General features: G+C 41.4%; 1 protein-coding gene across 4 annotated transcripts in view; it reads right to left on the minus strand.

Moving 5' to 3' along the window:
- Positions 1 to 911: 911 nt before the first annotated feature.
- Positions 912 to 25,164, minus strand: part of tnca (tenascin Ca) — a 40,520-nt gene continuing 16,267 nt past the window's right edge. Inside the window, exons 6-29 of one of the 4 annotated variants that reach the window (XM_008305136.1) lie at positions 24,403 to 24,556; positions 21,562 to 21,831; positions 20,515 to 20,700; positions 20,272 to 20,361; positions 19,814 to 20,077; positions 18,414 to 18,812; positions 17,067 to 17,507; positions 15,527 to 15,802; positions 12,396 to 12,668; positions 11,935 to 12,213; positions 11,556 to 11,828; positions 9,999 to 10,307; positions 8,750 to 9,022; positions 8,335 to 8,457; positions 6,901 to 7,044; positions 6,679 to 6,798; positions 6,387 to 6,530; positions 6,147 to 6,277; positions 4,680 to 4,812; positions 4,139 to 4,290; positions 3,870 to 3,966; positions 3,619 to 3,780; positions 2,084 to 2,247; positions 912 to 1,631 (exon numbers count right to left, since the gene is read on the minus strand). In XM_008305136.1, coding sequence (XP_008303358.1) covers positions 1,521 to 1,631; positions 2,084 to 2,247; positions 3,619 to 3,780; positions 3,870 to 3,966; positions 4,139 to 4,290; positions 4,680 to 4,812; positions 6,147 to 6,277; positions 6,387 to 6,530; positions 6,679 to 6,798; positions 6,901 to 7,044; positions 8,335 to 8,457; positions 8,750 to 9,022; positions 9,999 to 10,307; positions 11,556 to 11,828; positions 11,935 to 12,213; positions 12,396 to 12,668; positions 15,527 to 15,802; positions 17,067 to 17,507; positions 18,414 to 18,812; positions 19,814 to 20,077; positions 20,272 to 20,361; positions 20,515 to 20,700; positions 21,562 to 21,831; positions 24,403 to 24,556 — 4,968 coding nt within the window. In that variant the 3' untranslated portion in view covers positions 912 to 1,520. The remainder of the gene's footprint in view (positions 1,632 to 2,083; positions 2,248 to 3,618; positions 3,781 to 3,869; positions 3,967 to 4,138; positions 4,291 to 4,679; positions 4,813 to 6,146; positions 6,278 to 6,386; positions 6,531 to 6,678; positions 6,799 to 6,900; positions 7,045 to 8,334; positions 8,458 to 8,749; positions 9,023 to 9,998; positions 10,308 to 11,555; positions 11,829 to 11,934; positions 12,214 to 12,395; positions 12,669 to 15,526; positions 15,803 to 17,066; positions 17,508 to 18,413; positions 18,813 to 19,813; positions 20,078 to 20,271; positions 20,362 to 20,514; positions 20,701 to 21,561; positions 21,832 to 24,402; positions 24,557 to 25,164) is intronic. The other 3 variants (XM_008305137.1, XM_008305138.1, XM_008305139.1) reach the window with 3 other exon arrangements.

The following is a 25,164-nucleotide window of genomic DNA, read 5'->3' on the forward strand; positions in this document are numbered from 1 at the left end:
AAACACATGGATGAGCTTTACTTAAATTAGGTCTAATTAAAGGCTCTTTAATTGTGATTGTAACAAACTGTCTGCAATATTTGGAGGCGATCACTCCACATCTTCAGCGGTTAAACGTAAAAACGATGGATTTGATGACATTTGCAGGGAAAAGATATTGATTTTGTGTGGTTTGCAAAAAAAAAAAAAAAGGCTCCAAAGGGCTCCAGTTGCAAAAGAGAAAAGATAACACTTGTTTTAAACTAAACTTTGGAACGGTGATGAGATCCTGCTGCACCTCCGACCACCAAGTGCAGCCCAGTGCTGCAGATACAGTCACGGGAAGTGAAGCTCCTCCTTCAATAAAGCTGACAACATTTTTGTGCTATTTTCTGGGGAATGTTTTCTGATGTCAAATGTGTAATTATTTAAATTTTAAACCCTTGAAATAACACATAGAATGAAAGTTAAATACCTTTTTTACAATCGTACCAGTCAAAACCTGACAGAAACTTAGCAAAAGCAACAACACTTACTAAACAGATTGACATTTTTATCAGTACTTCACAGCTGGATTTTAAAGTATTTCCTTCTTACTGTGAACTGCACTCTGGCGAGTTGAAGAAAAAAACCCCTGCCTTTTAATAGCCACAGAGTTTCCTAGCTACAGTAGCTGACAAAATAGGTAATTTAAGACTTTTTAATAACTTGAGAAACCTGAACTCAGTGCATTTTTATTACTTTAAGACCTGCAGATACCTTCATAAGACATATTTTGGGTACTGCTGTAGAAAAATAGTGCTCCTACAGACAGGACAGGACTGCACAGAGAGTAAACACTGCCATCTGCTGGACTGGAAGTGCAAATAGTTGAGCAATAAGAAGATCCCACACACACGTTTATCAAACTAACATTTTTATTTGTATTGAAGGTTACAGAGCATCAGATGTTTTTGTTCTCTCTATCAAAATATTTAAATCAAAATTTAAATATGAATAGTGTTAGTGAATGGTCGTACAGTAAACGTTAACATTTAATTTATACTGAATTAGCATTTTAAGACTCTATTGTTGTCAGTAATTCAATTTAAAATGGAGGAACTTTCCCGTTATTTCAGGGGATGGGACGCCTCGTGACTATGTGCCCATGACATTTACTGGTTCAGTGGATGCTTTGAATTTTTAATTTTACAGATGAATGCAGAATGTTTTGGTCCCAGTAACACATGTATGTCCATTCACAGCAATCAAACAAATCTACAGCTACTTTCTTTGGGAACGCACAAATGCAATCACACATACAACAGCACCAAATTGGGACGGCTACGCAAAAAAAAATAAAAAATCCCCGGCTAATTCTCAACTGATTCTTTGGTGTAATGTCACCAGGTTTCATTTCTCACAGCCAGAACTGAATGACAGCGTGTCAGAGCGACTGCCTGGGTTTGTGTTTGTTGTAGAGAGCGATTTAAAGACGAGGGAGCGTTGATGGCTGGAGATGAGGTGCAGAAGACGAGGAGGAGGAGGAGGGGCTCACGAGTCTATGATCGCTTTTTTCGGCTCTCGAAATTTCTGAAGTTGGCCGGCCTAATCTTCATCTCTGCAAACTGGATTGAGTGTTCGTGGCCCTTCCAGTGGAACCAGTTGATCCCCTGTGGAAAAACAACACACATCATGGGAAACTAACACATCAGTCACTCATCCACCGGTAAAAAAATAAAAAAAGGAACAAGTTCTCCAGGAAAAATCTGATTTATTTCAGTGCTCACGAGTGTTAAATGCCAATGAGTTGTTTTATGCTTTATCTCATATTTCTCTGCTAAGGAAAGCAACAGGTATTTGGTTAAATGCTGTCAGCAGTGAAAAAGCTATTGACAAAAGACGAATGGCTGATAATACTGGAAGAAATCATCTCCCTAATGGGAAAACTGACATTTTGAAGAGGAAAAAAAGCACAACTTTAAGGAAAATGTAAAAATAAAAAAAGACTTCATAAGTTGTCAACATTAAACTGAGCCACAAATAAACCCGTCATCAGGACTGTATGAATAATGGAAGACAGCTTTTGTTTAGTTCTGTTAAAGGTGAAATCGAGTCTACATACCTTACTGTGACTGGTGTCACCGTATTTCCCCATGAGGTTGACACGATGACAGTTTTTATACCAGAAGGCACCTTTGTAGGATAAGGCGCAGTTGGTCACAGCGATGTCGTTATCGTTGTCGTAGGTGGAGAAGGGCCGACCCTGGTGGTAGGTCATGGAGTCCCCTGTTGACACATTAAATGACAGTTAGGCTCCAAAAAAAACAACACAGCTCAGAGGTTGATCATTGACTCCACGCATGTGAAACGTGAGTATGTTCTGCTGACAGTCTGAAAAGGTAAACTTTGTGTTTAGGAAATACACTGGATGAATAAATGTAATATTTTCCAAAACCTATGAGATCTTGAAAATGCTAAATGGAAAAATCAACGGCTAATTGTTAACATTTTTTTTTTAGATCATGTGTATTTTCACAACCTGTTGCACAACATGGGATCACTTTGAATTATAGGTGGACCTTTTTTTTTTTTACTGATAGCTTATCCAGCAGCCATCAACCAAAAGAGAAATGAACAATCCAGGAGCTGCAGGTTGACTGAAATCATGCCTACTATTAAATCAATTGCTCGTGGGGAGGAAAAAAATCTGCATTTTATCACTAGATAAACTAAATGTGCCACAGTGCACTCCACCTGTTAACTTCATCAGTCTAAATAAATTATAAACAAGCATAAAAAGACAATTTTTGCAGGATATTTTTTGACTTGATTATTTTTTAATGAATTGATAACAACAGCTGATTTCTGTTAACAGAACCACATCAACTGGTGATCTGGACTATTAAGGAATATGATAAGTCAGCTGCTGTTTTTGGATGATCTGCTTTGTTGGTTGATAAACTGCAATATGAAAAAAAAGGCTGTTTGCAAAGTTGACACAGCGTACACTATCCATCCTGGAGACCACAGCTTGGACTCCTCATGATTGTTTATCACGTAACTTTTTCTTCTTCTTCTTTTCCTTTCAGCATTTCCATTCAGGGGTTGCCACAGCCAATCATCTGCTTCCATCTAATCCCATCCTCTGCATCCTCTTCTCTCACACCAACTAACCTTTGATGGTTTATCACACAACACTGATCTGACAAGTAGGATTCAGCCTGGTTCAACCTGCCTCCAGCACGTCCCTGTTTTCCAGGAGACCATGAGCTAAGTTTAGTATAAAGACTGGAAACAGGGTGAGAAAGTTTGCCAGTTTAGCGACTCTAAAACTCACTAATTAACACGTCGTATTAGATTTGTTTGACCAGTCCGTCCTGGAGTCGCCGCTGACTGTTTCACTGCGATGACAAGACTCTGGACTGTGGTCACTACATCTGGATATTAAATAGTCCAAAACCACAACTGGACGTTGGGTTTGATACGTGTTAAACAAACATGTAAATCAGTTCAGAATCCAGGCAAGCTGCTTCCCCTTATTTCCCGTTTTCATCCATCTTCCAACAGTGATGTTCATTTTCTCATCTAACTCTTGGCAACAAAGTGAATAAATGTACTTTGCAAAGTGTCAAACTGTTGCTGCGCAGTAATACCTACCTGCTGTTCCACTATAGGCTCCTATGTAGATTTTATAGCGTGTTCTTGGCTCTGCAATTGTGAACTTGTCATACTGAGCGTAGGCCGACTCCCCGTTATCCCTCAAGTCCACTCGCAGCTCATAATGGCCTGAAGACGTGATTTTATGGAGGTTGGAGAGACCTGTAACCCAGGTTTAATATGTGTGTGAGTCAGGAGGGGGCTGAGCAGGGGATTGAAAGTAAATAGGACGAGAAGACGAGTGCTCTTACCCAGCCAGAACTCATCGTTCATGTTACCGAAGCCAGCAGTGTAGTTCTTCCAGTTCCTGAAGAATTCCAGCTTTCCATTCTGGCGTCGGAGTAGAACCTGAGGAGGACTGACTTTCATGAGCGTCACAATAATCATAACAAGCCCGGCCAAGGCCTCTGTGGGGCCGTCTATCATTTATCAGCAAAAAAACAGGCTTTGCACACGGATTCACTGTGAATTATGCTTCCGAACTGCCTTTAATTGTATTCCAGCAGGTTGATTTCCTCACCAGCCATCCTCCGCCGTCCGTCGTCATGTCGCAGTAAACCTGGATGGCCTGCGTCTCCTCCCCTCCAATATAGATGGTGTACAGACCAGAGGTCGTCTCTCCATTCAGTAAAATCTGAGCACAGTCCCTGGGGCGCCGGTACAACTGTCCAACTGAGAAGCACATATTAAAAAGACATCATCTTAGAGACCTGAGAGGACTCAGCTGCTTTATCTTCATCCCTGTTACATAAAAAAAAAAAAGCAGGAGACGGTGTACAGTATCGTGCTAGAGAGGGGACCTTGGAAAGAAAAAGGAAAAATGAAAGGTTTTTCCATTGATGCAAGCTCAAGCAGAATGAAAAATAAGCTCAGGTGATCTGCCTGGAATATCAGATTAACTGAGAGGAATGTGCGTTAGAAGAAGGAATATCTTTCTAATGTGCATCTGGACTGTTGCTTCATCAGAACCTTCACTGCTAACAAAGCACCAGCAGATCCAGCTACGTTGAGTTTCAGCGAGCCACAAAAAAGATGAAGTAGAGGTTTGTTTTCATCCTTACTGGTCATGAAGCTGGTGGTGACGTGGCGGCTCCTCTGGGCTCCAGCGATGGCCTGCAGCCTCACATTGTACTCTGTGGAGCCGGTCAGCTGGGACATGCTGTAAGAGGAGGCTGTCGGGCTCAGCACCACCTCCTGAACACACACATAAACACAAAGCAGTTACAAAGAGCGAAGCCGTACTGAAAATAGAAATACAAAATCCACATTCTTTGCATGACTGCGAACCATTTTTCAAATGAATACCACTGCTTTATGCATTACACAGAAGTGCAGACAACAACTATTCATCACAGGAAAAATATCGCTGCTTTTATTTTGTGATTTATTCGTAACTTGTAAAATATAGGTTGACAGTTTTTGCAGTGAAAAGTTACCTTCAAAAGCAGATTTCTCAAAGGTAACTTTTTATACTTTTTCAAAAACTCAAACCAATGGCTGCCAAGTCGACATGAATCAAACCATGATGGCATGCTGATGGAAAACAGTCTAAAAATCACCTCTATTGTAGAACTGCACGATATCTTGTTTCAGCATCAACAGTGCAATGTGTGCATGTGTAATAATCACATTTTAGGAGCTGTGGCGTGAAGTGAGACAAATCCACATTTACTCTGATTTAAGAGTTCTTAGATTCAATGAGATTTTTAACTTAAAAAAATAAATAATGTAAAAGAGTTTGTTGACATGCATCATAATGAGCAAGAAACAGGAGAAAAACCCTGAAAAGGAAAACAACACCAGGCATATGGGAATATTTTGGAGAAAAGACAGAAAAGATTCTGCTTACCAAAAATATGCAATATGATAAATTTGTTTGATCATTTAAATCAGGCCCACAAAGCTATCTGATGAGCACCACATCTGAATGACATCCAAGGTAAAGTACTGGTTTGTATATTTTTGCAAAGGGTTACACCAGATGAGAAAGGTTTCAAATGACACAGATATCATACAGAGAGTGATAACTTTTCACCTTTTTAAAGAAATAGCAGCAGGCAACAAAGTTACCTAGTTCTTAATACATGATCCTATCAACAGAACTGTATGAAAAATACAAACGCAGGTTCAAACAGAGCGGTCACAAGTGGAATATTATGCAGCGACAACAACTGAGCTCTGCATAAGTCTGACCGTCCACTTCATTAATTAGGACTAAAAAGCTGCTGTGCTCAAACAGTGTTTTCCCCTGATGACAACACAAGTGAGAACATCTCAACAGGGATAAAAGAAGCTGCCTGGGGGCTCGATAAGAAACATTAAGTCTGTGTGATGAATGTGATGAAGGCTGCCGCCCTGAACAAAAGGAGGCTGCAGAACTTTGGCCACAGACTGGATCCTACACATGGTAAGTTACACTACAAGCTGTTTTCCTCATCACCATATATATATATATATATATACAAGATGTATGTATCAGAAGCTCTACTCTGTTGCCACCAACTGATCGTTTGTGGGGCTGTACGTACCCTGATTGTACCATCAGCAGAGGAGAAGGTGAGAGCGTAGCCAGTGACAGCAGCATGAGGTGGCTTCCACGTCAGAGTTGCGCCGTCAGTTTGAATGTTAACAGCCGTCAAATCACGAGGAGGATCCACATCTGCAAACACACCATCACACTGCAGATTTACCATCTAACAAAGCTGCTGTGGCTAGAAAGTCAGTGCACATGTTTATTAGGATCACATAGATCCCGTATCTGCAGCTACCTGTGGTGAATTCAGTAACAGCGGAGTCACTTTTCTGAACTTGCTTCACAGCATGAACTCCAACGGTGTAGTGGGTTGCTGGGACCAGAGAGCCCATCTCGAACTCCACTATGTTCCCAGAAACATGCTCCACCACTGGAGACACTGAAAGGCAGGAATCAAATCATACAGTTAATAAAAAAAGCAAGCTTGTGTTGCAGATTTACACTCCAGTAATGAACCTGTTAGGTGAAGGATTAACTTTGCACCTGTAGATGGTTAAGGTAACTAATAAGAAAGACAAGAAACACACCTGAATCAGCACTGTAGGTGATGACGTAGCCGTCGACGGTGGCTACAGATGGTTGCCACAGCAACAGGGCTGAGGTGTCGGTGACATTCACTGCTGTCAGGCCCTGCGGTCTGTCCAAACCTGGAGCACACAAACAGGACCAGGAGGCTTCAAATCAGTTTTCTTGGAACTGACTCCAGTGTCACTAATGTGAGTGTTGTATAAGAGCAGAGGGAAGCCGACCTGTGGTTACTGTGTCTGTGCTGGGGTCACTTTCCTCCAGACCCTTCACAGCGCTCACAGTCACTTGGTACATCTTTCCAGGAATCATGTTGGGCAGCAAAGCCTTCAACACACCGCCGTCCGTAGTCACAGTCATTGGGCTTCCTGTGGAGGAGACAGAACCAAAGACACAGCGGACACATAAAAATACAAGGTCGGTCCGGTGGTGACAGGTTTAGGAGACATCCAGAATAATACATGTTCATTTTTAAATGCATGGCTTCTGCTACATTTATGTCCACACTACTCCAGAGTTTTAGGACCTCAAAACAGAGACTTTTGGAAACACTGCTGACCGCTTTTAAGTCTGAAAACTCTGAGGTTGTGTTGTAGTCTAGAGGGTACAAACTGAGACTTTTGGAAACAATATTTCAGACACTCACGTTCTGGGTTTTAATTGTGACAGCATGTCATTCCCTGATTCAACACACTCTTATCTCGGCATTGGTTTCTGCTGCTGACCTTGTTGTCAATGCTAGCAGCTGCTGTGCAGGTAAACAATCTCTGATATGTCACCATTGCTGCTCTTCCTCCGTAGCATTTTCAACAACTAAAAAACCAACCGTCTGCTACATGTTTACACCAGGACCCACATGCCTGGTGTACTTGGAATGTCATGTGATGTGCAAGTGTGAGTTCGAGAGTGCCTACATGTGTTCAAACACTGGGGGAAAAAATGGTGTTTGGCAAAATTAAAATTAAAATGGTGCTCGTTTAGAAGCCAGAGACTCACGAAAGTTACTAAATTCCATCAAGCGGTTGACATAGATGTCTGCACTGCATTGTAGGGCAATCTGTCCAAAAGGTGTCTAAAAGCGATTTAATCCAAATTAAATTTATACTTACTTAAATGAAAACAGAACTAAATTCAAAAATAAATATATAAAACTACGAAATACAGTTTAACCCTTTTTTGGGCAAGGAACAATATATGGTCATTTCCACAGGTCTTAAAAATGACGGCGCAGAATCATGTGACTTCATCCAGCCAATCAACGAAGGTCAGTCACTGTGGCCTTGGACCAATCATGAGTGAGCCAGAGTGATATTTTGACCAAGGTGTTATAAGTTCCATAAGTCTGACTGGTGATTTGGAAATAAATGTTCCTTCATTTTTTATATGTGTATTTTTTACAATAATTTATCCAGATAGTATTTTTTTTTTTTTTTTACCCTGGGTGGGTGAGGAATCTTATACGGTAACTGCTTCAACTTTTATTTGCAGATTAAATCTGAAACTTTTTTAAAACGTCAAAAAAGAAAAACTGTCCACCAATAACACTCCAGGGTTGACATATTAAATTTCAATGTATTGAAGTATTTCAATGAATGCCCTATGACGGGTTAAATCAGCAGTTCACAGCAGCAACGCAACACCCCAGATCAACCTCTTACCTCCTTCAAACGGCACATAAGTGATGCGGTAGGTATCCACCGGAGAGCGAGGCATGGACCAGTGAACTATGGCTGAAGAATCAGTGATTTCAGAGAAGTGAAGTCCTCGTGGGGTGCTCAGGCCTAACAGAGTGTAAATGGATACACGCAGACAGGAAAACAGTGAAAAAGAACAGATGAATTAAGGTGAAGAAAATATGTCAAAACATGTCACTGCAAGAAAAGGAAACCCTTCAGCTCAATGAATCCAACTTAAACTCAAGACATAGGATTTTCCATTAGAGGCACGCATGGAGTTTGGCCTGAACCAGAGGAATGAATGTGATTAGTGGGACTCTGGTTTCAGCTCTCTGAAAGCTGACGTAACACCAGAGACTCACAAAGACTCACACATTTTACAGAGTTATTCATATACCTGTCTGAGCAACCCCTGTAATAGGTTGGGAGCGATGTTCCAGAGTGGCACCGTAAAGCTCGATTTCATACTCAGTGCCCCCCATGAGTCCAGTTAGAACCTTGGTTCGCTCCTCACCACCAACGCTGAACTCCTGAGGATGGGCTAATCTTTTGCTGTCTCTTATTTTGATCACAAATCTGTCAAACAGGTCTTCATCAGCCGCCCACGACAGACGGAAGCTGTCAGCTGTGACGTCCGACACAAAAAGATGCTCCACTTCTGGCTCAGCCTCTGGTTAGACAAACAGACATTGCGGTAGGTTTGGTGTTTTCCCAGCAATAGTCATCAGAGTTTGGAAGAAGTCAACAATCAGGCAAGACGATTTCCAGGTGGTAGAAAGGACTAGATTCCAGCCCTTCCCCCCCCCACCACCTCAGATCGGCCATGCTCAGGCATCCGTTAGTGTGAATCAATCAAAGGGACGAAAGAGGCAAACGTTGGGGAGGATTAAAAGACAAGATGCTTGTGGTAGAGGTTTATTTGTGTCAGTTAACCAAACTGTCGGAAGGATTTCAGCAAACACCGGTTGAGATGAGGTCCCCATGCGTCCTCAAGGCCAGCCTCGATACAGTCAGTGCAATCAAAGGTAATGAAACAAATGAGAAGTTAAATCAACAGACATTTCATGCTCAGAAGTTCTGTTGATTTTTCAGTGTTTTCCTACATATCAGAACTCTAGTTTTATTCAGTGGTTTGTTTCTAACCTGATGTACTAACCAGCACAATCAGGCGGCTACGATTGGATTTTTTCACTAATTACAAATGTGAAGGAAAACACATTTTAAAATATGAAAACAAACAAATATGCTTGCTCATATTTTGGAGGAATGAAGAAACAGACGAGAGCTCCGCGTCTCTTCCTCGCAGCTGCATACCAAGAAAATGCTTAACACAAAGGAAAAGTGAGATCATTCTGGAAAAAAAAAAGTTGTGTTATAAATCTGAGTTAGGGTTAGGTAAGAGCACCGAGCTGAAGCCTCACCATCAAAACATGGCATCTACCAAGGACGATCAATTCTCAGGCTACTTGGTCACATAATATATTGCAATTACTATATATGAAACATGAATATCCAGGAACTGTGCCACGTTGTGACAGTGAAACTTCAGAACAGGATCATAAAGTTCATATATGTACACAGCAATACAATAAGAAATCTGGCTTTTTAGTAAGACGAGGGGCCTGGCAGTGCACTGTGAGTGGTACCTGTCACAGCCACTGTAGTCAGAGGCCGAGAGAGAAGCCCTGACTCTGACACCCCGGTCAGCCTGACCTCATAGCCTATGCCGGTGATGAGGCCCCAGATGTCCAGGTGGCTTTGGTTTCCAGGTACAGTGAACTCCTGCGGCTCCAGCAGCCAGCCGGAGTCGGTCACCACTATGTGGAAACTGCTGAAACCACCACTAGAGGGCGCTAATTCCTCCTGTTGCAGCGGCTGCTTCACCTCCCACGACACACGGAAGCCGTAGGGGGTTATGTTGGAAATGGTCAAGTTTTCCACTTTAGGCAAAGGAGCTGGGATGGAGGGAGGGTTTGATTGGAGGGGGATGAGATTCCATTAGGAGGACAATGTGTGCAATGGTTGCAAAAGCAAAGGCAGAGCTACTTCTTCCAGCGTGTTATTATTCTCTTTCAGGAGGCATAAAAAAAAAGAGTTGTCAGTAGATTAAAAGTAGAATATCTTTAGAATTTAAAGGCCAAAACACATTAGGAGCAAATCTGGGATGCATCATAGTGCTTCATACTTTCTCATTGAAAAGTTATTGGTGTGGATTCGGGTTTACTGTCTGGACCAAAACAAGAAGCCAAATGCTATCTGAAATAATTACAAGACATTCATCTCAAGATCTAAAGGCTAAAGCTTTTTGCAGCAAAATTGCAAACAACACAGACATGTTAATGCAAGTCAAGCTTTTAGTCACTGGATGTCTTTGAAAGTGCAACTCAAATTTGAGACCTTATTCCCTCAACAGCAATGAAAAAATATGATTTCTTCCTAAATATTGTACAGACTTACCGAACATCCTGGTCTGTCCTCCTTAGCACTAATAAATTAAACGTTTCATGAACTACAAAGACACTAACTGACTGTCTAGTCTGACTCAGTGGATGTACACTGTGGGTAAAAGTCTTCTACAAGTCCTTTATGTGACTTTATCCTCTATTTCTGCTATCTCTGCTTGAAAGTGACATTGTACAAAAAGGCTAGTCTGTTGGGTTCTGTCAGTGAATTAGTTATTTCAGTATCAGTGCTCGTGATCCTGCATACAAATGTTGCATCAGTTCCCTGTTCCTGTTTTGCAGGGACACCAACACTACATCCTGGGCTGAGCCCTGCACAAGATAATTGTGATTGGTTTAAAGAAATACAAACAAGTGAATGTTTTACCTCTATGGCAGAGGAATAATGAGGCACAGCCAAAACATTATCATGCACTGACACAATGCTGAGGAGATAGGCCTCACTATGTGAGACTAGTGGCTGTAAAATAAAATTTAAAAAAAACAAACAACTGCTGCTCATGATGCATGCCAGTTTAACTCCTAATGCATTTTAGGCTTTAAACCTGCAGATAACAAATACTGTTTAAGTTGTAATGATTGCTAAATAGTTATTCTGCTGCCTGCTAAGATGACAACAGGAGACAAATGTCCCCATGAGGGACTTTAGTCCATTCAAAGTTTTGATGACTAAAAAACACACATGGTTTCCACTACATATGAACTTATTAGAGTAAAGGATATGAGTAAAATACGTAGTACCTGTGACAGCGTGGGCTAACACAGAGGGAGTGTGGCGCCCATGAGAAATACCGTACAGTTCAATATCATAGCCTGTGGCGTCCATCAGGTTAGAGATGGTGAAGTTACGGACTTCACCCGGCAGTCTGAACTCCAGCGGGTCAGACTGCTGCTCAGAGTCAGTGACCCGGACAACAAAGCCATCAAAGTGGCCTGACACAGTGCTCCAGGACAAGCTCAGGTTATGTGGACTTGCAGATGAAGCAGCTATGGGCCCCAACTGTGGGACGTCCTCTGAATAAAAACAAGAACATGGCTTTTCAGTTGTGTCGTCCTGAGTACATGTGTGTAACAATGTGGTTGGTACATGCAGTGTCAACAAATGCATGTAATGGGATACCTGTTGTAGCTACAGCGAACAGGGGCTGAGCGTTCTGGCCGCCATCACCACCGCTGGCGTACAGCTTTATGTTGTAGCTTGTGCTCGCTTTGAGCCCGGCCATTACTGTGGAGCGCACGTCTCCGGGCAGAGCGCGCCCCATCGCCTGCGAGGGCAAAGCAGACTCTCTGACTTCTACTATAAACTTATCAAAAGCCCTCTCTCCTGTCCGCCATGACAGAGAGAATCTGTCTGAGGTAATGTTAGAAACAACTAGCTTGGACAAATCAGGCTCTTCAGCTACAGGGGAGAGAAAGATATAGTAGATATTCATTTGTTGAAATAAAAAGCAGGCATTTGTCTCTTTTTAAACATCCAGTGTATGCAAATAGGCCCAAGTCAACTTTACAGTTTAGATAACAACTGAAATTTGAATAATAAATCAATTCTTTGTAAATTGAATGTACATAAAATCTAAATACCTGTTGATGCAACAATACTGACAGCACTTGTTCGAGATCCCTTGTACGTCCCATAGAGGTAGGCTACGTAATCAGTGCTGGGCCTGAGCCCTGTGACGTCATGGGACTGTACATTGTGGGATATGTTATATTCCTTTGGCTCCATCAGCCAGTCAGAATCAATTATCTCCAGGACAAAACCATCAAAATGTCCTTCAGTGCCGTTCCAGAGGATTGAAAAGCTCTCTGACGTTAAGTTTGAGATATACAGTTTGCCAATCACTGGTTGATTCACTAAAGAAAGAAACCATGATTAGATATTCATCCAAGCCATTCTGCAGAACACACGTCTAAATGATGGATACACTATTGGTAGTTGAATGATTGGATTTATCATTTAAAATACAGCATAGCAGGACACTCACCACCACCAACAGTAAATCCTCATAGTTTGAGTAGCTTCACAAAAGATTAAATACATGCATACGTGTATGCATAAAAATGCAAAGAGAAAATACTCAACCACAAATTAAATAGCAGCTTGAATCTTAATTACATGTACAGTTAGGACCAAAATTATTCATACCAATGCCAAATTTTGATTTATAGGGAAATTTTATTTGACCAATAGGTTTCTCCTGGCTGGAAACAAACAAAACAAGTGAGAAAAGACAGTAAGACTTGTCCAACATTATTCATACCCGTGGAAACTGTTGCACATTTTTGAGAAGATGCTGCTTCTGTACTATTCCAAATGATCCTGATAATTTCTACAATGCTCTAGAACGTTTTACTACAGTATAAACTGAGAAGAGCTGATGCAGCAGTTCTGTCTACAGTTACAGGTGAACTGCAAGTCGTGGCTGAAACCAGAGAGCTCAGGGAGCTTTTAGGGTCCATCACTGAGAGAGAGCTGCTCTTTGTGGCTGCTCACAAGACTGGGAAAGGTTATGAAACCAGATCAAAGTGTTTCCAAGCGCCATCGGCCAAAGCAGAATCACAGAGTACAAGGAGTTCCACACTGTGGAGAATCTCAAAGGGCGTGGTAGGAAGACAAAAGTGACTCTGTGATGAATGATAAGAAGGCCAAGGCCAAGAAGAATCCAAAGATAAACACCAAGACCATCCTGATGAACCTGATCAGTTCTGGTAGAAACATCTCAACGAGGCGCTGAACAAGGAAGAAGACCGAGGAGGACTCCACTTCTCCAAGACAGACACAAAAACTTAGCTGGACAAAGACTGAAGCTTCTGGTCGTCAGTTCTGGTAGGATGAGATGAACATGGAGTTGTTTGGACACAGAGAGAAAGAAAAGAGACTCATTTGACCCCAAGAACACCGTCTCCACAGTGAAGCATGGTGGAGGGAACGTGATGCTTTGTGGGTGTTTTTCAGTCAATGGACCAGGTAACCGTGTCAGAGTAAACAGCATCATGAGAAGAAAAGGAGGACATCAAGACTGTAGAAGAAAACCATCTGCAGAAAAACTTGCTGTTGGGCAGCATTGGAGCAGTATTGTGAAACTTAAAGCAAAGTGGTGACGAAATAGTGAACAGAAACAAATGTGAAGATGTTGGAGTGGCTCAGCCTGAATCCAGACCTGAATCTGTGGAGGAACTGAAGACCAAAATGATAAAAAGAAGCCTTCAACCTCAAAGAGCTGGAGATCATCACAAAGAGGAACAAAATCCCACTGGAGACATGAAGAAAGATGGTTAGCTATTATAAGAACTGTTTTATTGATGTGGTGGCAAATAAAGACTATGCCACCGATTACTAAGAGATACTGTTGGAGATGATGTTTTTAGTTTTTTTGTTTGTTTGTTTTTTTGTTTTTTTGAGCAAAAAAAAAAAACCCTAAAAATAGTTCAAATGTAGCATTGGTGTGAACAATGTCTGACTGTCTTTTTCACTTGTTCATGTCACTTCTGTCCAGAAGACTGTAAAACAAATTGTGGCATGGGTATAAATAATATTGGACTTAACTGTATTTGTTTTCCTAAAAAAATAATAATGATAATAAGCAATGTGTAATTAATGCCAAGAAGAGAAACTTAAAAAGCTTTCATGGTAAATAGCTGAAACCCAGTGGCCTGCATGTTTAACCAAATTAAGTGTTGATTTAAATGTGAAAATGTGATTAAGGAGGAAGACTTCATGCACATGGAGCACAATTTGATCATGCAGATGATCTGTTAATGTTGAAGATAAAGTCTGTATAATGCTGCACAACAGCAGTTCCAAGCAGAGCACTAGAGACAAAGTTACACTTATAAATACATCCTCTTACATGCGGTGAGAAATATATCCATGCCAACATGCAACAGAGAATGTAGTTCTGACGTAAAACGCGGTGGCGTTACTGTTAACCCCAGATTATATTATATTAGCTTTTTACCTTGATAATGACAAGAAGATTTAATCATTTGCCACCTAGTAGTTCAAAAGGAAACGAGGATATTTACTTTGACGTTCTGTGAAAATCAACATCAGAATCGACAAACTACCTCAGTGTCATTCACACAGGCTGAAAGGAGTCAGATGACATGAATACTCACGCATACTGTGAGCACTCGCACATCCACGGGCAAATGATCGCTCAAGGTTAATCAATTACACACTGAATGAGGGCTGATGGGATGAAATGAGATGGTCACGCTGCCGCTGGATGACGGGCGGGGGGAGAGGGGGAGAGTTATTGGTTTGCTTTTGCAATCATTGCAGCACATCAGCGTCAGACCGGACCACGATGCAGGGATGGCAGAGGGGGGAGGGGCTTCATGCACTTTGGTAACTGGGATGGAGGGAGCGGTTGAGGGTTGAACATTTGAGGGGCGTTTTGCTCGGCTCAGTGATGGGTGCCCATCACCCTGCCCTCTCTCAGCGAGACAAACACAGTGGCTGGAGGGTGAAGGATGGTATGTTGGTTAAGATGAAGCAGTACAGTGCACTGTGGCCGGGGTGTCGGACAGTGAAATTAGGTTATTATGGTGTTCTCGTTTCATGCAGCGAGGTGTGGATGCTCCACTGTGAGTGGGACAACAGAGACATGTATGTGTGTGCTTCACTGGAATGGAAAGATTCAAATTATTAACGGAAAGAAAGAAAGTTCAGAGGACAAAATGCTGCAACGCTGCAAAGTTGCAGGTACCTGTGGTGGCTTCACTGTACACGGGCTCCAGGAAGGAGCCCTGATACATCCCATACAGGCCAACCATGTAGCTGGTGTTGGGATTCAGGCCCGATATGCCCAGGCTCAAAGCGTCTCCGGACAGAGTGAGGTTCTGGCTCTCTGCGAAATTCTCCAAGTTTGTTACCTCAATGACAAAGCTGTCAAACTCCCCACCGGAGGGGCTCCAGGACGCAGTGAAGCTGTCCCATGTATTGTCAGAGATGGTGAGGTTCACCACCATCGGCCTCAGCTCCTCTGGTAGATAGACAGATCAGACTGGGGTCAACTGGACGGCAAGACCGGTTATTCACTTTAGTTCAGGCACATTGTTTATTACAAAAGAGAAAACAGAGTATTAGGACCAGAGCAGGGGAAGAAAATGTCAGCGTTTGAGGCAAAGGTCAAACTATTCGACCAATTTTTTTTTTTTTTTTTTAAATTACAAAAAAAAGCTTAATGTAGGAGAATAAAGTGAGCATAACATTTTATCCTGACTATATATATATTTAAAACACTGACTGGCTTTTACAATGAAATATCCATTATCTGAAATTTGAAATACTACTTTTTCTTTATTAACAAAATATTAAAACAGACATTAAGATTTGGTAGCTATAATGACTGTTGTTTAGTCTTGAAATATTACAACTTGTTTTCCTTTTTTTCAGACTTTAGTTACTTTCTTCTGTAAATATCAGTACTTAAACACTGAAATATTATATATATTATATTATTATTATATATTATATATATAACTAAAAATAAAAAAGAAACAGAAAGGAAATAGAAAAACTTTATTGACAAAATATAACTGACCTTAAAACATCATTACTTTTTTCAAAATATTATGGCTATAATCTCATGGAACTAGTTACTGAAAATTATTAAATTTATTTTGTAAAACTACATAATTCTTCAGATGTTATGTTTAGTGTCTCATAATATAAATTATATCTCAAAATTTAAGATTTTTTTTGTGACAAAAACAAACTTGAAAAAAACAGAAAAAGGAAAGATTTTCTTTTCATTTTGAAAATCTAAATTAAAACATTTTTTTCAAACCTGTTCTGTATTCGCAATATATTATAACTAAATAGTATATTCTGACTTTAGTTGGTAAATGTTTTGACTGTTTATAGCTTACAGTTACTTAAAATTTACAATTTTATTCAAAACAAATATTCTAACTAATCTTGATATGACGCAACTTTTAAAATATTATGACTATAATGTTATGAATTCAAATTTAACCCTGAATTAAAAAGACTTTTTTCGTAAAATGACAACATCATTCTTGACATATTTTGGCCCTAATACTCTGTTATGAGGAGTCAAAGGATAAGCAAAAGAAAAAAGAGATGAAGGAGGATTATCTTTTACAACAAAACATAAAGCATCTGTGGAAAGAACGTTACTCTGCAGACATCCTGAATGATATAGATGATAGAAAACAAATGGACGTGATGATGATGATGGGATGTGATGAAAGCCTACAATAGGAAATATTTGCTCCATGTACCTGTAGTGGCAAAAACTTTGACAGGCAAAGATGGCTTCCCTTCCACCAGCCCTTGTAATGTAATATCATAGTGTGTGGAGGGGGACAGGCCCTGTATTTCAGCCCTCCTCACACCTCCTGGCAGTGTGGTCACTGCTGGCTGCGTCTCTGCTGATGCAGCACTGAGCTCCACCAGGAAGCCATCGAACGCCTCCTCAGGCGCCGACCAGGCCAGGCTTACGCTAGTGGCAGTAACATTGACTGTGAGGTCACTCAGTAGGTCCATGCCTGAGCTCTCAGGCTCCGCCCCCGAGCTCCTCACATCAGTGTCAGGAGTGGAAGGTGCTTCAGTGTTTAGAGGACCGAGGGGATCTGGGTTTTCAATATCCAGAACAGACTGAGAGGGAGCCGGGGCATCTTTAATTCTCAGCATAAGCACATCTGGAGAGGTAGGCTTTGGTGCTACAGTGAATAAAAGCAGGTTAATGAATGAATTTCTTACTGGCTCTGCTGATCACTGTAAAAGATCCTGTGAAGAAAAAACTGGGTTAAAACGAGAACACAATTACATGAAATCATTCTGCACAATGTTTTGTCCTCGATCGATCTGAAGATTTCTTCATTTCTTATCCCTGTTCCTCCAGAACAGTTAAATCTTCAAGCAACAGCTGAGACATTAATGTCACTTTAGTCAGTGGCATTAACTTGTTGAAGTCTCTGTGTAGTCCACCGCAGCAGAAGTACACAGTTGTCTTCAAATGGGTGATGAAGCCATGCACAGCCATTTTGTTCCTGCTGTTATAAAAACAGACGGCGGCGTCACTGTCATGACATGCAAGTGACGTTTGGTACAATTTCCTCTCACTGCTAAAAAATCGTTTAATTCTGTAGATGGGACTGAAGACGATGAATGATGTGGATGGTATGAGCAGGACAAGGCTTTCAGAGAGCAAAACGGCTTCATTTTAAAGCTCAAATGCAGGAAGAAACAGGGGCGGACAGTTCAGTAAAACCCAGGGCACCTGGAGGTTTTAACGGCTCACTGTTCACGCTGTGGATTTCTTCTTGTATTTGAATTTTGGGAAGCAACACCCTGCCACAGTGCTGAAGCCTTGGCAGATGATAAGTGGGGTGACACTGTGAAACCAGAATCATCTGTTGGGTTCATGCCAAAGGTTGTGGAGATGATGGTAAAAATATTCTTCGCTGGGAAATCTCATACCAGCATGCAAATAACATCGCTGCTCTACGCAACTACCTGACCTCTACAGAAGAGAGGTTTCCACTAAGGCGAGAAGCTGTCAAACAACACTAAGCCATACATGTAGTGCCTCCAACTACCATTCATTCTAATAGAGAAGCGAATACCTGTGACTGCAACAGCTTCAAGTAGCGCAGATCGCTCGCTACTCGTTATTCCATAAAGTTTTATTTGATATTCTGTCGATGCCTTCAGGCCATGGATTTTAGAGCCTCGCGCATCTCCAGGAAGCTGCACCTCTCTCACATCCAACAACCGCTGAGTGTCTTTATATTCTATTGCAAAGCTATCATAGATATCGTGAGCCTTTAGTTTCCACGAGAGGTCAAATCCGTCAGGCATGACGCCCGAGACAGTCAGCGCTCCAAGCTCATCCTCAGGCTCCGTCCCAGAAAACTGGGACTCAGAGGGGTCTAAATGCACAAAGCTAATGACATTGTCCTCCGAGCCTGTAGGAGCCATGAGCTCGTGGTCGTCTGAGTCAGCTAAATAAAAAGTGAAAGAGGCTACAAGACAAACAAAGAGGCACAAATCAAGAAAACTTCATTTAGTAACATATGTGATCTAATTTTAGTGGAGGTGTCATACAGTTTTGGATTATTTTCTGCCATCAAATCTCTTCAAAACACCAACATATAAAGTTATAATTCTTAAGATTGACTGATTGGCTGCCCACCCGACTGTGTTCCCATAGAAGCAATATATTGACGTAGACATAGACAAAATGGCCAAGCAAACTTGGAGCAAATATTTGTACGGTTTTAAACGGTAACTGGGCTTATTTCCATTAACTGCTTCATAGTGAATAAACTAGGCTGTGTGGTGCCATCAGACGGTGGCATTATAGGTCGCATTAGCTGCAATAAACACAGGAGAATTCAGAAATGAAACCAGCTATTGCCAACTATTGAAAACCTCTGAAGAACTGAAATAAAACTTTTTCCATCTATATTTGAAGATTAAAGAGAAGTATTCTGGAACTGTCAGTCGGGAAAGTTGTGATTATTCTTTCATGTTAGCTGGTATTGACCACACGTTATGGTGTCAGGAAGTGACGACAACAAAAGAAACAATTATTCAGTCATGTGAGTTCAATGGAATTGTTAAAAAAAAAAAAAACAAACACAAACACAAAACTATAAACTATAAAATCGACTCAAAATGAACACATTTAATGGGTATTTTAGAAAAATAAATAGTGATAAAAATTTGCTTTGATTAAAATCTTAAGAATTATAACTTAATGTTGGTGTAAATCAATCTGAAAGAATAGATAATTATTGATTCCCACACTCCTAAACCTAAACAGCAAAACTGACCTCTTCACACTATTAAAAACTATTTAATAGTGTAAACTTTTATAGTTTAAAACTGTAAACTTTTAAAACGCTGAAGAAATTCTATCCAACATAACTGCATACTTTGCTTGAAAATGCTGCTGCTTGTTGTTACCATGACATCACTTCTGTTCTATTAGGAAGTTGTGCTAAAATGATTCCCCACCCACCTGTGGATGCAGGTAACGAGGCAGGCTGGCTCCTCCTGTGTCCCCTCTCTGCAGTCAGAGTGAGGGTGTAGCTCATGCCAGGAGTCAGATTAGACAGGACGTAGCTGGTTGCTGAGGCCGGGATCTCTGCCTCCTCCACCTGCCCGTCTCTGGAGGCGTACACCAGCCTGTATCCGCTGACTTTGGCCTGCGGTTTCCGCCACCTCACGCTGATGGATGTTTCTGTGGACTCGATTTCTTCAAAATCTCTGGGAGGGTCGAGGTCTGACAGAAGAGACGTGAATCAGTGAAAACTAAAACATCCTCTGACAGCAGAAGCTCTGTTGTGCTCAACACAAAACGATAAATCACTTTTCTCCCCATTAGTTTCATTTCTTCACAACACAAACTGGCTGTGTGTGTATCTGAGGTGGTGTGAAGGACGAGTGTTTGGACAGCCACTCGGCAGCTTCTCTCACCAGTTGCTGCATTTGTCGTAGCAGGGAGGCTCTCTCTCTCTTTCTTCACAGCAGTCACTCCGATCCCGTACTCTGTCCCTGGCTTTAGCCCTGATGCCAAGACATACAAGGAAAACAACCATGTGAATTGACAAATGCAAGCGTGGAGGCTGTGTGCGTGTGTGTGTGTGTGTGTGTGTGTGTGTGTGTGTGTGTGTGTGTGTGGGGTCGCACTTAATAAATGTTAGCCTCTTTGACTCTTACCGGTGATAGTGGCTTGTGTGGTGCGTCCTGGACCTCGAGGGAACACTTCCTCACCGTGAGTCGCTCCAGAGATCGGGCTGTATTTCACCCGATACGTGCCAACAGCAGCCTGACTGTTGGTCCACTCCAGAGTGATGCTGCTGTCTGTCTGGGACAGGGCCTGCAGGTCCGCAGGGGGGTCCAGTGCTGCGGTAAATGCAGTTTTTTATCATTAATTATACTGGAAAGCCAGTTGATGTTGAACAACTTCAGATTTACGAGGAATCAATGAACAATTCATCCAATATTTTGTCTATAATTGGTCATTGGGTTGCTCCATTTTGCAGTCTGCAAACAAATAAATACAAATCCTAGAACAAACAACATAAACATAAACCCCGCTCTGCAGTACAATGTGGTTTCACTGGTGTTTTATATTTCAAAACACATTGTTGGCGCAACATAGCCCAAAAGAGATCTCTCACTGTTTGTTAAAACTGTCACCATTTTGTAGATTACAATCATTATTTTAATTATATTCCATGATAATCAACATCTAACTGGTTCTACTGGACCACCGGGATGAATTACTTGTGTGTGTAAACAGTAAAAGTCTCTGTTTTCTGTTTTACAAACCCTGCCGCTGCTTCTCCAACTCCAAGCCCACTGGCTCCAAAGAAAGAGACAAACTTTAAAAATTATACAGTTTGATTTTTTTGAAAGTTCTCTGTAATTTACTGAAATAGCTGGGTATCCTAGTTTTAGCAAACAAATGTCACTTATTCAGGAGTAAATGGTTGTTTTCAGTCAAAATAAGCAACAGTGTGCATGTTGAATGAAAATAGTAAATGTGTAACAGGCTTTGGATAAACTCAGTGTTTGTTCGGAGAATCAGTTCACTGTTTTCTGATTTACTGATGACAAGAAAACACAGAACACAGATCTACAGATTTAATCTTTATCTTCAGTATTGAGTGTTTTCAACATTTCTTTGAAAACATGAACACACGCAGCTGTAAAATAAAATGATAAAGCGACATTTTGTAGTTCCTGTTATCTCAGACGTACCTGTAGTGAATGTGGCGGTGGCAGGGTCACTGGACAGCTCTCCACTCCTGGAGATGAGCGACACCGAGTACTCAGTGTCCGACCTCAGACCGTCAACGCTGTACTGCTTGTCTGGAGGGAAAATGTCCACAGTGGTTTCATCTAAGAGGTCGGAGCTGGGCCTGTAAAACATGGTGACTTTGTCCATGGGAGCCACCGGTGGAGACCAGCTGATCAGAGCCGAGGCGTCTGTCACATCCTTCACCTCCACCTGGCGGGGGCTGTCAATCTCTGGGATGGGGAAATTAGACGAGTGAAATCATGTCAGATGGTGCCAAAATATTTTTTGTTGTGCTCTATTCCTGCTGATGTACTCGTCTGCATCAGAATAAGACTAATCATTATTCACAGTGCACAATATGAAATATAAATAAAACTGAAATGAGACTTTGTACCCTGAAATTAAATCAGCAGAACTGCTTTCACCTTAATGTTGTGTGATACGGTGACTCAGTGTGTAGTGTCACTGTTATCTGTCTTGATGCTTTAGATGGACAGGGAGTCAGTGCGGTAAAGTTAGGAATGTTTTTCTTCTTCACCTTCATGCATTCAACATACTGCAGTTTGTTGTGTTTTTTCAGGTGGTTCGTCGTTGCATTTGTTGTTGCTTAGCATCACTTGCCGTAAATGTCCAAAATACTTCTAAACACCAAATGCATTTTGAGGAACAAGTTCTTCGCCTTCTGCTCCACACGTGATATTTATTTTGCTCTTCTGCTCCATTGACTGTATATAACTCTCAGCTGATGCAAAGAAGACCAAAGAGGTGAAGTGTGAGTGGAGCGAATTAAGCAGAACTTTGAACCTTGAATACAGTTTAATATGTGAATTATATAAAAATTTGCAGAGAGGGGAAAAACTAGCTATAGAGACCAAAATTGTATTTTTCTACCAGGCTGTAAACTGCTTATTCCTGCTGTAAAGTCAGGCATTTAAACATTGGAATCGATGGAGGATGCCTCACTTTTGGAGCCAGCCTCAAGTGACCATTCAAGGAACTGCAGGTTTTGCAACTTGATATCATTTTTCAGTCCAGGAAGGCCGTCACCTTGTATGTTCTCTGTTGTACATCACTCTTCTCCTCTGGACTGCAGCCCCAACATCCAGGGAGTTTTTGCTCAGGCTGCTACTGCAAGGTTGTGTGTGCAGCAGCATGATGGTTCCCCAAAAGTCGCGCCAAAACACCTTGATCGCTCCCTGGCTGACTTTTAGTTGATTTATTATGAGCCAGGGTTCTTATGAGCAGAGCACACATTTTAAACATCAGTATTGCAGTTGATCATGCTCATTTAATTGTGGGAAGCCAATATTGTGATAGGGACTAATGTTTGATTAATTGTGCAGCCCAGGCAGAAATGAAGAAAGAGGCCTCTGGTGATACGCAATACTTTCTAGTCTATTTAAGAACCATTTCAGACATTCATTTCCCCCTTTGACATTTAAAAACAATGACTTTCTCTTCAGCATAATTCTTTCTTTTCTATTTAGTGCTATTTAACTAATGTTGCTAGCATGCTCGACTAGCGCATGGTAAATATATCCACCTGAAATTAGCATCTTACCCGTTAGCTCAAAGATATAGTGTTGGTTTTTACATTTAGGAGGATTCAACAAACAAGGTACAAAGTGGACTTTAAAGGTGCTGGTTGGACTTTAAACACAGCCATGCTAACTGTTTCACCTTGCTTCAAGTCTTCATGCTATGCTAATTGTCCACTAACTAGCTTCATATTCAGCATGCTAACATCAGAGTGGTTTTAATCTAATTCTCAGAAAATAAATAACCATATTTGCCAACATTTCATGATTCCTAAGAAGAGAAATGTCTCTATCAAATATCAGTTCAGTCTCTGCAGAAATAAATCAAAATCATAAATTATTCAGAAATAGTCAGACACTGATGATGATGAGCCTGTTTTTTTTGTGTTTATGCATAAAACATTCCTTGTAAAACTCATCTTGGCTCTCTTATAAGACAAAGAAATGACTTGGAAAGGCCATTGTGAAATATAATGTGATTCCCTTTCATTCTGACATTGTGTTTACTGCCTGACAACTCTCCTGTGTTTACATGTGGAGGAGACATCTGTCCGCCATGTTTCGGATCTGCGCTGACAGGACCTCTGGGGGTAAAAGGGTACGAAAGGTTTAACCTCCCTTCTATCATTCATTCGTGGGAGCTGTGTCAAATTTCAGCCAATACAAATAAATGACATCAGAAATGAAATGGTGTGAGACTCAGGGGGTCCATCAGCAAAGACCGGCAAACTAAACGACTTTTCCATGTACAACAAAAGCCGTTCGGCATGGCGTGCCACATCGACTGCGTAAGGAGCTGGAAGCATTTCCCAACGTAATGTCTGGAGTAAGGGTGCAATAAAACTCTCAACAAGCGCAGGACAAGATCTAAGAGAGGGATTTAGTGAAAGTGAAAAGAACAACTCTGACATGGTCATGCTAGGCCGAGATTCAATTTGTTTAAGTTATTACCCTTTACCTAAAATCTATTAGATGGAACTATGGAGAGCCAGCAGGGATTTCCTGTTGTAACTCTGCTTTTCATCATGAAATTCCACTCTGTGACATTAATGTATTTTTCTATTTCATGTGCACGTTATGTGAAGGTTATTGTATCCGACCAAACTTCTAAGCGCTACCAGACACAGCAGGAAAATGACAAAATTATCTCTGACCATACCGTCATCATCATTATCATCATAAACTTCTCTTTTATATCAACAGGCTGATTTTAAACATCAGTGATCTCACCACATGACTGTAACCTTTGGGTTCAAAACTCACTAGTGGTGACCGTTTGGGATGTTTGGGGTCCTCTGGTGTTGTTCTTGATGATGTTGATGGAGACTTCATACTCCTGTCCTGGTCCAAGCCCCGTCTGGTGGAACTCGGTTTGAGAGGATGGAAGGGTGCTGGCAACTTTTCCATTTTCTTCTTTCTGCAAATGCATAAATTAATGTAAAATGTTGCACACGGCGAAGCAGATTACTGTGACAAAATCAGGTTTAGGCAGGAAATCAGCATATTTAAATGCTCAAGTGCATATCATTCAGATTAATCTTCATATTTCTTGCAAAAGGCCTGTCCAGGGTGTCCCCCACCTTCACCCTAAGTCAGCTGGAATAGACTTCAGCCCCCACGAGACTCTAGTGAGGATGAAGCAATGTATAGATAATGGATATGTGGTGATTATGTTTCACTGTGCGTTTTGGACTCCTGCTGTTTTTTTTTTTTTTGTGTGTGTGTTCGTGCAACTCATTTTCAGGTTAGGCGGGGCTGGTCGGACGGGGCTGCTCCCACACTGGCACAGCTGCGGCTCACTGCCTCAATCAGCGGACTGGTTAAAGCCACTGCTCACCTGGACTCCTATGCCAGACGATTGTGAACACCACGAGTTTTACATTCAGGCCGTCTAGCCGCAGTTTTGGGCACACGTGCCTTTTGCTAAGTTATCTCGAGTCACGAGTAACCATTGTTGTTCTCTCTTTGCTCTCCACGTCCAGCCGTCTGCCCTCCACGCCAGCCTTTTCTACTACGAGAACACGA

Source organism: Stegastes partitus, unplaced genomic scaffold (genome assembly GCF_000690725.1).
Source record: "Stegastes partitus isolate 25-593 unplaced genomic scaffold, Stegastes_partitus-1.0.2 Scaffold2418, whole genome shotgun sequence".
Classification (NCBI taxonomy): domain Eukaryota; kingdom Metazoa; phylum Chordata; class Actinopteri; family Pomacentridae; genus Stegastes; species Stegastes partitus.